Below are 14,763 nucleotides of genomic sequence, written 5' to 3' on the forward strand. Positions count from 1 at the left end.
TAGCTGCCTGGATGATATTTGCAGTGCGCTAAATTACCTGCACAAGCAGCGCGTTACAGTTGCATCCTGAACTGCTGTGGCTCAGGGCTGCTACTGCCAGCCCTACCTTTCTGCATGGAGTTTACCTTCGACAATGATCAATAATGATAATGATGTGATTTTCCTTTACTTATAGAGAGAATACCTCCACCAAGGCCCAACAGCCCCCTTTAATTCAATCAAGACTAATCCAATATCAAATAAAACATATTTGAATCTGCTTAGTCTGGATTTTTATTTCAGCCTGCATCAAATTATACTCTTACTGTACAGATACCAGCCACCTAAACCTGATTTTTTTCATCAATATCCATGCATTATTCCTTGAGAAATTGACTAAAAATGTCGGAATATGCCCATTTAACATCTTGCGATGTTAAACATACAATATGTAATTTCCACCACCAGGGGGCTCTCTACTAAAACAAAACATAAGACATCTGCAGAGTGTTTTGTTGGGAGGAGCCGCAGCTGAGCTGCCTAGTGGTGGTTAGAGTTTCAGGGGCTAAACCAGTCATGATCCAGAGCTGTTTACAGATCGGAGGAGAGTTCAGAGATTACTTTTTAACTTTTGGGATCAAAATCTTGATTTATCTTTACTCTTGTTTATCAGCCTGAGTGCAGCAGCGATCCACAGAGCTGACCGTCATTTTCAGTGTTTATGTCACGTCACTGTAACTTTGCCTGCCGACTGGAGCTGGAGGAGAAATGGTGAGTATCAAAAAGTGAGATTTGACTTGAATTTAAACACACAGACACAAATACACTCTCTGTGTGTGCCATTACACTTTCAGTTTACCATTTTATTTCCCTGGGGCTTGTAGGAGGCATTTGTTTGTTATAAAAGGCATTTGTTCATTTGGTTTATTGTCCAAGTAGCGGACATTGGGCATTCCCCTAGTTTTATATGTTTTTTGTTTATATTTTTATGTAGGTTGGGCTGGCCTGTAAGCAATTTACAGCCAGTACCGCTACACATTAGCTCGCGGCTGGTGTTCAGTAAAGTAATTTCATTTGGCTGTTTGCAAATGACCCTGCAGTCAAACTGGCACAAACACCACTAAACAAACATCAAAACTGATGTGACTCAGGCAAAATGTGATGAATGTTTACAGACGAGGTAATGTTTAACCTGTAATTTAGTCTGGTCCTGTGGCTTCCCTATCCCGGAAGTAGCGACGGCTACGTAATGAAACACACTGTTACCTTGAGTGAACTTGTGGATTTCTCTGGAAACTTGGAAACATTTGGGATAATGTAAGTACACAACTAAACAAAATACATAAATAATGCCGGGGAGTTTGCAGACATTTTAACACAGAATTCCTACATATTATATCTTTAAAGAAAGTGAGAAAAAGATAGTGGATCAGTCCCTTTACTTGGATCTGCACTAAAAGTTAATGTTGATTATCAACATTGTCACCATTAATTTTATTATTATTATTATCATTATTATTATTATTATTATTAGCTTTGGTACATGGTGTTGTCTAGTTAGAGTAAATTTAACGGATTATTATTATTATTGTTATTAATTTTAATAGTATCATTATTATTATTATTATTGTTATTATTATTATTATCTGTGGGGTTGTAGTAGTTGTAGTAGTTGGCTATATGTGGGTGGCGGTCAGGGCCAGCCCAGCAGACACTGGACAGAGAGTCTGTCCACGCCTTCTTCACCCCACGCTGTGTCCTCACTGCGTCCAGACAGACAGACACTGCTAACTGACAAGGTAAGACGTCATTGTAAAGGCTTTTATTATAAATTACTATAAGTGGAGTCACTATCAGGACGCGTCCTTTTTTTTTCAAGTCGTTTGTATTTTGTGAGTGAGCGCGTCTCTCTCCAGTGGTTGCTGTCTCCAGCTGTGCGCGGCTTTCACTCTGGAAACGTGTCGTTTGCTCATTCTGTGTCTTTTGAGAGTAAAGCGCGCACGCAGTGACATGCGTATGCGTGTTCACTGACGGCCTCGGGGAAATGTTCTTTTTTCCAAATATTTACGGATTAAAAGACGCTTTTAAAGTGACACACTTGCCGCGGGAATGACCCTCTCTCTCTCTCTCTCTCTCTCTCTCTCTCTCTCTCTCTCTCTCACTCACATACTCATTCACACACAGAGAGACAAACACACTCACACACACACGCCGCTCTGAAGCATTGAGTTGTATTCTTTGAGGAACTGGAGCTTTATTGAATACAGAAAACCAGCTGGGACACTGCCAGATGTTTTACTGCATGGTCCATATGGAAATGTTAAATATTTGTAAAAAAATAACATTTTGCTGTTCTGTGCTGTTGTTCGTGTCTCATATAGTGAAAAACGTCATGCTGGTGTTTTCCACCTTCCCCCGAATGCTCCTGGGTGTAATTATAAAGCACATAGACTTGCCTTGTAGCTGCAGCAAGAGCAAACCTAACACTGTTCCCTGGTCCTTGAACTCAGCTCCGTGACCCCAAAACAAAGGACATGAATTTGTACAAAACTTCATTCTTTTTCGACCGCAGCCTACACTGACTTGGGTCAAAATAAATATATTCATAGAAGTAAAACATAATTTAAAATACAGACTTCACGTATTTGCATCTTTATGTGGATAAAGGAAATTGAAGGTGTCAGCACTTGCAGTACATTGTTGTAGTTTGAAAATGCAAAACTTGTGAACAAAAGCAGAACGTCTCTGTTCTGGAAATCTGTTGTTATATTGATAGATATTAAATGTGATATTTCAATCTAATAGGCTACATTATAATATCTTATTAATAATGTTTTGTGTGTCTCCCCAGGATTTTCAATGGCGGCAGTCTCTCCGTGCACACACCTGCTTCTTCTTTTTCTGTTGCCTCATTTCCTGACGGCATTACCTACCACCCAAGATGACCTGTTGATCAACACTAAGAATGGGAAAGTCAAAGGGAAGATGCTTTCGGTGTTAGGTGGTGATGTCAGAGCGTTTCTTGGGATTCCTTATGCGAAACCACCGCTGCGGAAACTGAGATTCAGACCTCCAGAGCCAGTAGCGAATTGGCAAGGGGTGAGGGATGGCACCAAATTCCCAGACTCCTGCTACCAGATGACGGATACGGCCTTTCCAGGTATGGATACATGTTTATGGGAATGGATACGATGGAACTGTACTGTTGTGTACATGTACTGTGAATTGTTGTAGTGGGTGTTGTGAGTTATAACCCTGCCAAAGAAAGGTAAACATCAGCTATTACTTGATGATATACCCAGACGATATGGAGCCACTGAGGGGCCAATATAGTTGTACATTTTTTGTGCAAGCATGTTATTAGTATGTGCAAATAATCCATATATTCTGCACACAGATTCAGAATGTAAATCAGAAATACTTTTTTGAAATTGGTATGTTACAGTAGCTTGAGAAGACAATAAGAAATAAGTATAAGTAAGTAAAAATAATATTTTTTGTTTTGTTTTTTATTTTTAGCCGGACAGCATTTCTTGCAAACTAAGCAAAACAGCATTTACTAAAATGTGTGGTACAGTGTGCAGGTATATAAACATTGGCACTCTTTTAATAGTAAGGAAAAGCCAAAATGTCGAAGTTCGAGCCGTCATCTCTTCGGAATGACGATGTTTTTTCATCGGACGCTTCTCATGTGTTGAACTCTAAAAATCAGCCGATGAAATGTGGAAAGAGGTGCGGCGTCCAACATCCACAGCCGTTTTAAAATTGTTTGTCCCGAGGAGCATGTCTGGGGACTGGGTGAGGGGAAAAAAAGAATGTTCCATGTTCTAGCTTTTAGTCCCTTGTTGAATAGTTCTAGCTCTGCTTCCCACAATCCAACTTGACAGTGTCCATTTCTTACACTGTCCCCATAGATACTCGAGCCCAACCCATGATAAATCTGATCACATCAGTGTAACATCATCAGACTTGTGGGGTTTTTTAGGGTCACAGTACCTCACATGACTGGTAGACTGATCTTCACAGTCGATGGACTGCACCTTTAAGTTGAAACTTAGTGGACTCAAAACAAAATGATATGCAGTTGAAACTGGTTTAGTGGATGACACAAGTGTGACAAGGCACCAAAGGAGTCCATCCAAGTTCATGTCTGAATAAATTAAGACATTAAAGGGGCACTATGTAGTTTTGAAGAAGAATTTCAAACTCTTTTAATATTTACATTATTAATGAGTTAATGATACAAACTCAGAAATATTTATCTCTTCCATAAGTGAACAAACAAGCTGTTCTCAGAGAAAGATAAGGTTCCCAGAACACTGTTTGAAGCTAGAAAGGTGGCAGGGTCTGCCACATATAAACAAAGTAAAACAGTATGAAACTGTGTTGTCCTTTAAGGTCAGTTTGTTTATTCAGTTTATTCAGTCATGAAAACAAAGACAGTTTATTCAATTAGTTTGTTTAGGCATTAAACAAAAATCAGTCAATGAAGATCTTTCTCACCTGTTAAAATTTCTTCCCCAAAACTACGCAGTGCACCTTTAAAAGGCCACTGTACTTACTTTAGGTTAGGCATTGCATTGGGGCGATGGCAGTTATATAATACCCAGTCACACACGCACGCACACACACACATGAACAAACAGTGATTGAATGATTTATTATAGTATCACCGGCAGTAGTAAAACTCGGATGTGAATGAAAAGAAACAGAAAAAAAAATACAGTATGTCTGCTTATAAACATTCATAAGTGCACAATCCACAAATTGAAATTGATACAATCCCCCACCCATGTAAAGAATCGAGGCTGGGGTCATGACAACATATTAGCTATTTATAGACGCAGCCACCTGTCAGGGGTTGCTTGGAAGCCAGCTACAACCAGTGCCAGGCATTTGAACAGAGGAACTGCCCAAATGCCCTCTCCAAATATAGTTGTGACTAGAGTGAATAGAAATGGACAGAATATGTTAGACTGCTGTTTCTGCTTTGGACAAAGCAGTGCTCATTAAGAGGAAAACAAGTCAGGGTAATTTATTTATTACTGCCTCTGTAACTGTTTAACTCCACATATTGCTTGCAATTAAGGGTCATAATAAAGCTGAACAGAGATCACATTCTAAAGATATGAAGGAACAGAGATAAGACTATCTTTTAATTGCTCGACAGCAGTCACAATCAGTCTCTACTGACAGTGATTCATATGATCATTCTTCCCAGGGTTCAAAGGTGCAGAGATGTGGAACCCAAACACTCCTCTGAGTGAGGACTGTCTGTACCTAAACGTCTGGTCCCCACGTTTCAATAAAACCCAGGGCTCGGCACTGGCTCCTGTCCTCGTCTGGATCTATGGAGGCGGGTTCAGTGTAGGGACGTCCTCTCTGGACATTTATGATGGTCGCTTCTTGAGTAAATCTGAAGGTGCTGTTGTGGTATCAATGAATTACAGGTAAGAACTGAAGTAAAGTGAATAGAAAAAAAAGTGATGAAGTCCTTACTGTATGGAACTGGAAACTATTTGACAATGAGGTGAAAATCTCAGAGTAGGTTTTATTTCTTTCTTCACTGGATTCTCAACCGAATCGCCTGAATAATCGTTGGCAATGTACATTTTCTGCATCCCATGGATATGCTGAAACTTTAGATCATTTATGTTGCAACTTTTCTTTTCCTCTTTTGAGAAAGCTGTGCTTATGTTCTGGTTAGGTTTAGGCAAAAAAACAAAAAACAAACAAAAACAAACACTTGGTTAGGGTGAGGAAAAGAAAATGTTTTGCCTTAAAATAAGTGATTTGGTTGCCACAAACAAGGCTGGAGACCTACCATCAAAAAATATCTGGTTTATGTCACCACAAAAGCGGCTAAAAATTGTCCTGAGGTCTCCTTAATATCAATGGTTTCACACTTACAAATGTTGAAACACAGACTTGAACTGCGGTCACTGGCTTGGCAGCTTTCTTGTTTGTAACTCCACCGCTGTCACAGTATGAAAGTCATGCCATAAACACAATGTGAATGTGATATGACACATTTTGTGGAAGTATGGCATGTAGCCTATGACACGTACACATTTGAAGGTATCTGTGGTTTGCAGAAATATTAACTGCCAACATTTTATCCTTGCCCACAATGGAAGTTGCATTAGGTCATCAGATACTCATAGTGGGTTTGTGTGCATAAAGCAGAGAAAAGGAATTTGTAAACAGGAAAGATATACTACCACTATGTGCAAACTTCTCCTTACTGATTCAGATTACTGCTGATTCCATAGGTAAATGTTGAATCCATCTCCAGTTAAATGCTTTCAACATCTCTCCTCATCCAATGACAGACTCGGACCTTTGGGTTTCCTGTCACTTCCTGACAACAAGAACGTCCGGGGCAATGCAGGCCTGTTCGATCAGCGCTTAGCCCTCCAATGGGTAGCCGACAATATCGCCGCTTTTGGAGGCGATCCTTCACAGGTAAAATGTTTTTCTACCCTAAAATCAGATAACATGATTTGTTTCGATTGTCCAAACAAACAATAAAACAAGCTGCCTGGCTTGTGATATGCTGTCTTTCCCAGGTGACTCTGTTTGGGGAAAGTGCTGGATCAGCATCTGTGGGCTTCCACCTGCTCTCCCGAGGCAGCCATGGTCTTTTTCAAAGGGCTGTGATGCAGAGTGGCTCTCCTAATGCACCCTGGGCCACAATCAGCCAGGCTGAGGCCTGGCGCAGGTAGAGTGCATTAATCCCGTCACTAATTATTTGGATTTGTTTAGGCTTCCTCTGACACTCATGTGATATGTTGGGACACACTTGTTTTTATTGCCTCATCAACTGTTGTCAGCTGCAATATTAAATGAATAGAATAAATGCTCAGTCATGATCAGGTGGTGTTCATGCGTATAAAATGTCACAAATGAGGACTCAAAGGGTATAAATATTAAACATCTTTCTATTCAGGGTGTATCAGATGCTTAAATTTAATAAGACCTTTTCAAGATATTTTTTAAAATCCAATTTAAGTCATTTTTGGACAAGTCATATTTTTTCTTATTCAATTAGGTAAGTATAAAGGTATGTAGTATACATGTGGTCCCGTGCAGAGGTAGGTTTTATGCAGGAATATGGTTATTTGAGTGGTGAATTTACATTTTGCCAACAGGTAAGTGCAAGTATAAAGTAAAAAGACTATTAGGTTCAAAGAGAGCTTTAAAGATTTGCAACGTCAGACATGTGGACTTTTCATGCAGAGGAGCGCGACTCATTTTGACCAAAACAAAAGTAAAAGACAGAATTTTTTATTTTTTTTTTTTTTTCAAAAATGATTGTGGCAATTTAGACCTCATTATATCATATTTCAGACTAATGAATGACTTTTTTGGCTAAGATTATAGAATTAAATCTCAGACATCTAAGACATATTAGGACCTGCAGATACCCTGAAACTGTGTCACATAACATAAATCATGTCCTGGTGAATTTAAAGTTCATGGATGTGTTGTGGAAATTTGTCTTATTTGTGAGATATCTGAAATAAGCTTGTAAGAAATACCAGTTGTCTTTAAAGGTTTTTATTTTTTATAAAGAAGGTTCAACAATCAACAGAGTGGCATGCGGTCTGCAGAAAGAAGAACAAGATGAGACGGTTGAGAAACCTTTTTGATAGAGAGAAAGGAGTGCCCATTATCATGTCTGTACCAGGTTCTGTTCCCATAACAAGAAGCACATAATAATAACAATCTCTCTTTGTGCAGACAGTACAAACATTCAAGGATGTGGGAAGAACATAGAAGAATGTAAAACATAATAATGATATAAGAGTAAAATCAATTCTCATTCAAGAGTCTAGTAATATAATTTTCCATTACAGATGTACACACATGCAGCTTGATCAAACATTCTCAGTGTATTGGCTCTTTGTCTTATCGGTTCTTTTAACTAAAACCACCTCCCCATCCTCCCCTTGCTCTCCCATTCTCAACTGTCATACCTTCTGCCACTTACTGCACCCTCTGTACGTCAACATCCAGGTCCACGATGCTGGCAACATTATTGGGCTGCAAATCTAATCCAGCTAAGCTGGAAGAGTGTCTGCAGCAGGCTGATCCAGAGAAAATCACCTCGATGCAATATGAAGTTGACGCGCAGCCTAAAATCTTAGCCCTAACCTTTGTCCCTACCGTTGACGGAGTCTTCCTAACAGATACTGTCGAGGTAGGTTTACAGTATGTGTGTGTTTCTGTGTGAGAGTGGCTGGTTGTCATTAGGTGTGAATGTTTCTGTTATCATTTAATTACCACATTAAATGTTAATGTTATTTGGATCATAACAGAAATGTTGCAATAACATCTAGCACTTTTCAATATTTAAGTATCAGTTTTATTTAAGTCCTTTATTTGAAAACATCTTGTGCCACAAACACCAAACCATTTTTGTTTTCCCCTGCAGGAGCTGCTGAGTGCCGGTAACCTCCCAAGGAAAGAGCTGCTGATAGGATTAAACCAGGATGAAGGAACCTACTTCCTAATGTATGGAGTACCTGGATTTAGCATCACTGGTCAGAGTCTCATCAGCAGGAATGACTTCCTGACTGGAGTGGGCCTAACAATGACGGATGCAAATGAAGTCACAAAAGAAGCAGCCATTTTCCAGTACACTGATTGGGCGGATGAGCACAACAGGATGGGGAACCGTGACTCGCTGGGCGCTTTGGTTGGAGACCAACTGTTTGTTTGTCCTGTGCTAGAGTTCGCCGACAGGTAAAGGGAACTAAAAGGTATTGTGTTATGGTAGTAAAGTAAAGGATACATTTAATCTCTATCCTGGCATTCAGACTGAGAATGCAAAGGGCTGTGTTGGTGGGCTCATGTAGTTCTTATTCACCAGAAGTGGCAGGACCAGAGCTAGTAGGATTATAAAGCACTGCCACGACCTCAGCAATAGACTATTCCAGCTTCTGTAGCCCCAGGTCCAACACTGAGACAGGAGGAGAGAAGAAAAATCTCTCCTCAGGCCACCTGGATGGTAAACTGACTCTGACCTCTGTATACCCTCAGCCCTGTCTGGCACATGTTCTGCAGGGAATCCTTTGCACTGCCACACACATACCATATTTATACATACGTATATACTGTATGTAGATTTTACTTTTTAAACACATTGTATATATTATTTTTTTCAAGTACTTGTTCAACTTATCTCTCACAAGGGTTGACTTAGGAGGAAATCACATTGCTTTTCACTACATATATTACTACACAAACGACAAATCTTAACATTATGAATTTTTGTTTTAGATACCATTGAGATGTCTAATATAGTCAACAAAGGCCAATTTGAGTAATCCATGACTTTGAAGGTTTATCAGTTCAATCATTTTATGTTTTGTCAGGATGTGTCAGGCCATCCCATTTTATAACTGGACTTAGGAGGTTTATCAGGTGCCAGATATGCTGGCAATCATTTTTTGTTTCGTCAGGATGTGTCACAACATGGTATGTTTATAACCGGACTTAGGAGGAGTTAGACCATAAGGTTGACAAGTGGGTGACAGCTGTTCAAGACTGTGTTTCAACATTTGCAAATGTGAAACCACTGCATCTTTTTAGACGAGGGAATACAGCGTTTCAACATTTGTAGGCGGACACCACTGGACACTTTTAAGGGTACCTCATGACAATTTGCAGCTGTGTTTGTAGCAAAAAAAAAGAAAAAAAGAAAAGAAAAGAAACAAGAAAGAAAAAAAGGAAAGAAATAGATAGAAAGAAACCATTTTTTTTGCTGGAAAGTCAAGACGTCTCTGGTCGTGTTTTTCTGTGACCAAAAAAGGTATTTTAAGCCAAAACGTGATCTTTTCCTGACACTAACCACGTGTTTTTTGTGTATAAAATAACCAAATTATAGCAAAGCCTAGTCACAACATAAAATAAATAAATGACCCTAAAGAAACGTCAAGCTTCAACTTAAAGAAAAGTAAAGTGTCAATATATCAGTGGTTTGCAGAAACTGCCAATATTTATTGAGGCAAATGGGTTTGTGCAAGGAACAGTATGCATATGCAAGGAGTGCTGCTTGTGTATGGAAAATGGTGTCCCCAACGCAGAGGCTTACAGGATAAGGTTGCATCGTGTCACAGCTAAAATTGAGCTATCTCTTTGTTGCTGTATGACCCTGCACTTTTGTTTGGCACCCTTGCTGTGTCGGTGCAGTACTGCTGCTCAAATGAATGAGGGGGTTGCTATTTCTCATGCAGTGCTGCTGTCCTTCTGAATGCAGCCTTACGGTCCAATCCAACTGATGTTTTGGGTCTCTGATATCCTACATGACCAGTTCCAATTTATTGTGGTTGTTGGGTATGTTTGTATCTTATTAATCTGACTCAGTTCAATTTTGACATTTTTTCCCCAGGTACTCACGACAGGGTGGCAAGACCTTCCTTTATTTGTTTGACCACCGGTCATCTGTCAACCCTTGGCCAGCATGGCTGGGCGTTATGCACGGCTATGAGATAGAATTTGTCTTCGGGATGCCGCTGGATGCTTCCCTGGGATACACAAAGAATGAAGTAAACATGACCAAGAAGATCATGAAACACTGGGCCAACTTTGCTCGCACAGGGTACGCATTATCAGAGAGACAATCAGCCATTCAAAGCTGTGTGAGGACCCTCATGACACTGACGAATTGTCTTTATTTTAGGTATCCAGCCATTGATGGGGCTAAATGGCCAATATTCATCCATGAACATCAGGAATACGTATATGCGTACGTCACTCTGAACTACAACCCTCCGCAACAAAAGACAATGATGCGCGCTAAAGAGTGTCGCCTCTGGAACAAATTATTACCAAAAATACAGAAAGTCTCAGGTGAGACACAACACACACACACACACATCTATCTGCCTTACACATATGCTCAGACACACACACACACACACGCTTTCACACATACTCAGAACTCTTTATAGTTATCTAGAGTAGGAGGTATTGCGTCAGGCACTGCCAGGGAGGCGATTTGCCGTGTTTAGCCTGTGGAGGAGATTTGTATCCCGGCTTGCTCCTCCTCTGCTTCAGCGCCTTTCTGGAGGTCTGAGTGGGAGGAGAGGAGGGTCAGTCATCACTTTACCGAACACTGATCACACACAGAGTGAATAATACTCATACACCTCTCCACTGAAGTCATTATTTGCACTCTCTTACACATACACACACCCTGCACTGCACCTCTGCACATGTAGAATTTGGGGAATTTGTCACCATCTTCATCCAGAATGACTCTTCCTCCGTTATCCAAAGGACACAATGTAACATTTATGTCCACTAGAGCTGTTTAAAGTAAGACTGGTCCTCCAAAATATGTTTTTAGATAAATGTTTTGGAAAGTGACGGATACAAAAATTAGATATATTTAACTAACGTATATGTAAATATATGCACAAAACAGCTGACATCCTTTTGTGAAATATTACAAAATAAAAGTCTCTCTGTCTTCCTCTTTCTCCACAGATGATCTGCAGGTTTGTGCAAATGGGATAATACCCCGCTCTAACTACGTGTTCCTCCTCATTTTGTTGGCAATAACCTTAATCTACTGCTAGAGTGAAGTGACCTGCCTGGGCTGGGCTGTTTCATTCAGCCATATACAACAGTTTACATTAAAAAGTGGACAGCAAGAATGAACAAAACTCAGTCTTTGTAAACATTTTATGTATGTATTTGTATGTTCCCTTTGTTGTAACTGTTTCTACAATAACCAGCTCTGCAGGAGCAGTATTTTAGGATACGTAATTCAAACTGTTGTAATGGAACAAGCAAAACTCTTTGTTTTTCTTTTGCAAGTGCCGGTATTGTACAATGCACAATAACCAAATAATGGCTTCTGTTATGAAAAAAGGGAATTTTAATTTCTGCTTCCTAGTTAAAGGTGCAATAAGCAATTACGCAGACTCCCAGGTCCCTCTCTGGGTCGGGGCCAGTCACAAAACCCAAAGCGTGACTACATGATGGCCTGTGAATGAGACTTAACAATCAGCTCTGTTCAGCTACATATTTCTTTTTTTTTTTTTCCTTTTTTATGTCTTTCTTTCAAATGTATGTATTGAATAAATGGTGCCTACAGTAAATGCAGCTGATCAGAAGTGCACTTGTATCGTAAAAATCTGAAATTACTTTGTGAATATAATGCAGCGACTCCAAGCAGATGTTGGAATTTTACTTACACAAATTAAACTTCAACCTGCAGAAGATGCATTATTTCCTGAGCTGAGGAGTGAGGCTGATGGAAGAATAATTTTAGTTTTGCTCATCGATGAGACCACTTCATCTAAAATACAGGAATCAGGAATGCCCTGGATTTGTATTGACGCATTGTCTATTTACCATACTATGATCATTAAAGATAAAATATTGAAGATAATGTTTGGGGTATTCTTTCAATCAATAAAAATATATGTATGCATTACGCTGACTGACTTTAGATTGTCTGATAGACACTCACACATGTGCTTCCAGCAACCACAAAATCACATGTTCCTACTGCAGTACATGGACATATTTCTAGGCAATCTCATTGTTGCCATTAGTCCTTGTTGAATGACATTTATTCTTGTCATCGGGAGTGTTCCACAGTTTAGCATACTGCGTTATTGTTCCTCGTTCTGTCACTGACGACAGTAATGTGATAATAAACAGTGTCGCCGAGCAAAGGTCACAGTGTTGATACAAAAAGCTAATGAGATGTTGGAGAGAATTGAACTGCTTTGGTTGAATGACCTTGAACGCGATTTAAAATCCTCTGGTGCAAAAGTAATTCCTTTGTTTAAGCATCCGGTACAAAGTGTGTGAGTACAGTTTTTTTTTTTTTTTTTTAAGACCTTTGATATGACTCGAACATGTTATCCACCTTTACGTGTGACAATTTGTGATTTTTTTTTCTGCCAAAATGAACCTGTTGGTGCTAAATGCCAAGCAATTTAGTTTTGTCATAATCTGTTTGGATCTTTATCACACATACACATGCATACAAACTCGCACACAATAACTCCAACGCTTTTCTACTTGACCTTTTGAAGTGACTGATGTAGAATGACTCCGGAGCACTGCTTAGAGGATGTGGTGTAACTGCCTGCGTCTGACACTGTCAAAGGAAAGGGTGGAAAGTGAGACACATACTGAGAGCTGCAAAGTTGTGGAAGAAGTCTATTTGGCAAAGGTGGTCCTCTTGAGACATGACCGTTGACATTAACAGTGACATCACCGCACACTCCTCTCTGAAAACGTTTTGGTATTTTCCAAAGAGAATCACATTGTCTTCAATGTGCCTCATCCATAATGGATGAAGAAAAAAAAAAGACAGCGAGGTAGAGAGAGGGCGAGAGAGAGTGAGGGAAGGAGAAGACTACAAAGACTAAAAAGACGAAGCAAAGGGGATCTTTGTAAATGATTATGAAGAAGTCTTTGAAGGTACAGTACAGGAGTTTCATTTCATCCTTGACTGAGAATCCTCACTATGTTAAGTCAAGGTGATGCTCCTTCCTTGTTATGACCACAGGGATCAGGAAAAGCTAGCTGAAAATGAACAAAAAAGATAGTCAGCGGTGTGACCTTCTTCACCGCCCCTCGAGTGGGAATGAAACTGTGGGACAGCAGGGTTTTTGCCCTTGGCTGCAGCTGTTCTGTATTTTGGTGGCTCGCCGTGTGCCACAGTAGGCGGACAGGTGCGATAAGTGGGGTGGCAATAATGTGGCCACAGGAGTTTTTGTCTTACAGACCTCTCCAAAATCTTAAAAAAAGAAATGCATTTATTGCATTCTATACGTAGAGCAGTGGACACACGGAAAAGGAACAGTTTTACTCCCAGCACTGCAGCTCAGGTGGTGGAGCAGGTCAGCCATTAACTGCTGAGTGTTGGATCGTTCAATATGTCCGAGTTCTTGAGCAGGACAAATAATCTCATATTGCTCGATGGCCGGCACTACATTTGTGTGTGAACAGATAAATGAAGGTCATTGAATGTCCGTTGTTATTCTTAGCTATGAAAGTATACAGTATATACTGTAAGTGCACTCACTTTACCACAATGGCAGACGTGTCTGATTCTTTTTGAACTTTAAAATCCTGTGAGATGATTCATTGACATGTGAATCATGAGTGGTGATTTAACAGCGCACTATAGATATTTTTGTTCTTATATCTTCTACAGTTTCTATGAGACATCAAACGATCCAGTCATGTAGCAAAAATGTAGGCTCAGAGCAAATATAATAAAACACCAATATAAGCTAAACCCTAGAGAGAGCCGGTTAACCCTCCAAGCCTGTGATGTTGCTGATGTTCTTCAGAAAGAGAACATAGAGTACAGGTGCTGAACAGAACTGAAAATCCATCAACAAGACTATTCTAAGAGTCTTCAGCCATGTTAGCATCTCTGTGAGGATGTACTTGTAGGCATAGTGGTGCTTTTAGCTAAATGCCAGCAATTCCAATGGCAATGACAATGCGATCATGCTGATGTTAAACAGTTATAATATTTACAAGCTCCACAAGCTTGTGTATTAGCATCAAACGTACAAAGATAAATGAGGCGTCTCCACCTCCATATATACTGTACAAAATTTAGCATGCTTAAATTTGTTTTAACTCATAGTAAAGCTGGGGCTGATGGGAGTGTCAATACTTGCAGGTGTTTGATCATAAATCCAAAATATTTGACAAAAGGGCCATTTTTGACCAGATGATACCATTTTTGAGGTCTCTATGTGTTAAAGTGACGTTTATGGTGCTAAATGGTGTTAT

At 39.8% G+C, this 14,763-nt stretch overlaps 1 protein-coding gene across 3 annotated transcripts; it reads left to right on the forward strand.

Moving 5' to 3' along the window:
* The first annotated feature begins 521 nt into the window (after nt 1–521).
* LOC141009364 (acetylcholinesterase-like) lies at nt 522–12,385 on the forward strand. Of its 3 annotated transcripts, none has more exons than XM_073481967.1 (10): nt 522–750; nt 2,831–3,139; nt 5,201–5,429; nt 6,312–6,444; nt 6,549–6,700; nt 7,999–8,182; nt 8,417–8,727; nt 10,376–10,585; nt 10,667–10,836; nt 11,476–12,385. In XM_073481967.1, the coding sequence occupies exons 2-10, from the start codon at nt 2,839–2,841 to the stop codon at nt 11,565–11,567; spliced, it is 1,782 nt and encodes a 593-aa protein (XP_073338068.1). In that variant the 5' UTR covers nt 522–750; nt 2,831–2,838; the 3' UTR covers nt 11,568–12,385. The 3 variants fall into 3 exon arrangements, with proteins under 3 accessions (XP_073338068.1, XP_073338059.1, XP_073338048.1); XM_073481958.1 differs by lacking the exon at nt 522–750 and adding an exon at nt 1,211–1,296 and having other exon boundaries at nt 11,476–12,086; XM_073481947.1 differs by lacking the exon at nt 522–750 and adding an exon at nt 1,692–1,778.
* The last annotated feature ends 2,378 nt before the right edge of the window (nt 12,386–14,763 follow it).

This window comes from Pagrus major, chromosome 2, assembly GCF_040436345.1.
Source record: "Pagrus major chromosome 2, Pma_NU_1.0".
Classification (NCBI taxonomy): Eukaryota; Metazoa; Chordata; class Actinopteri; order Spariformes; family Sparidae; genus Pagrus; species Pagrus major.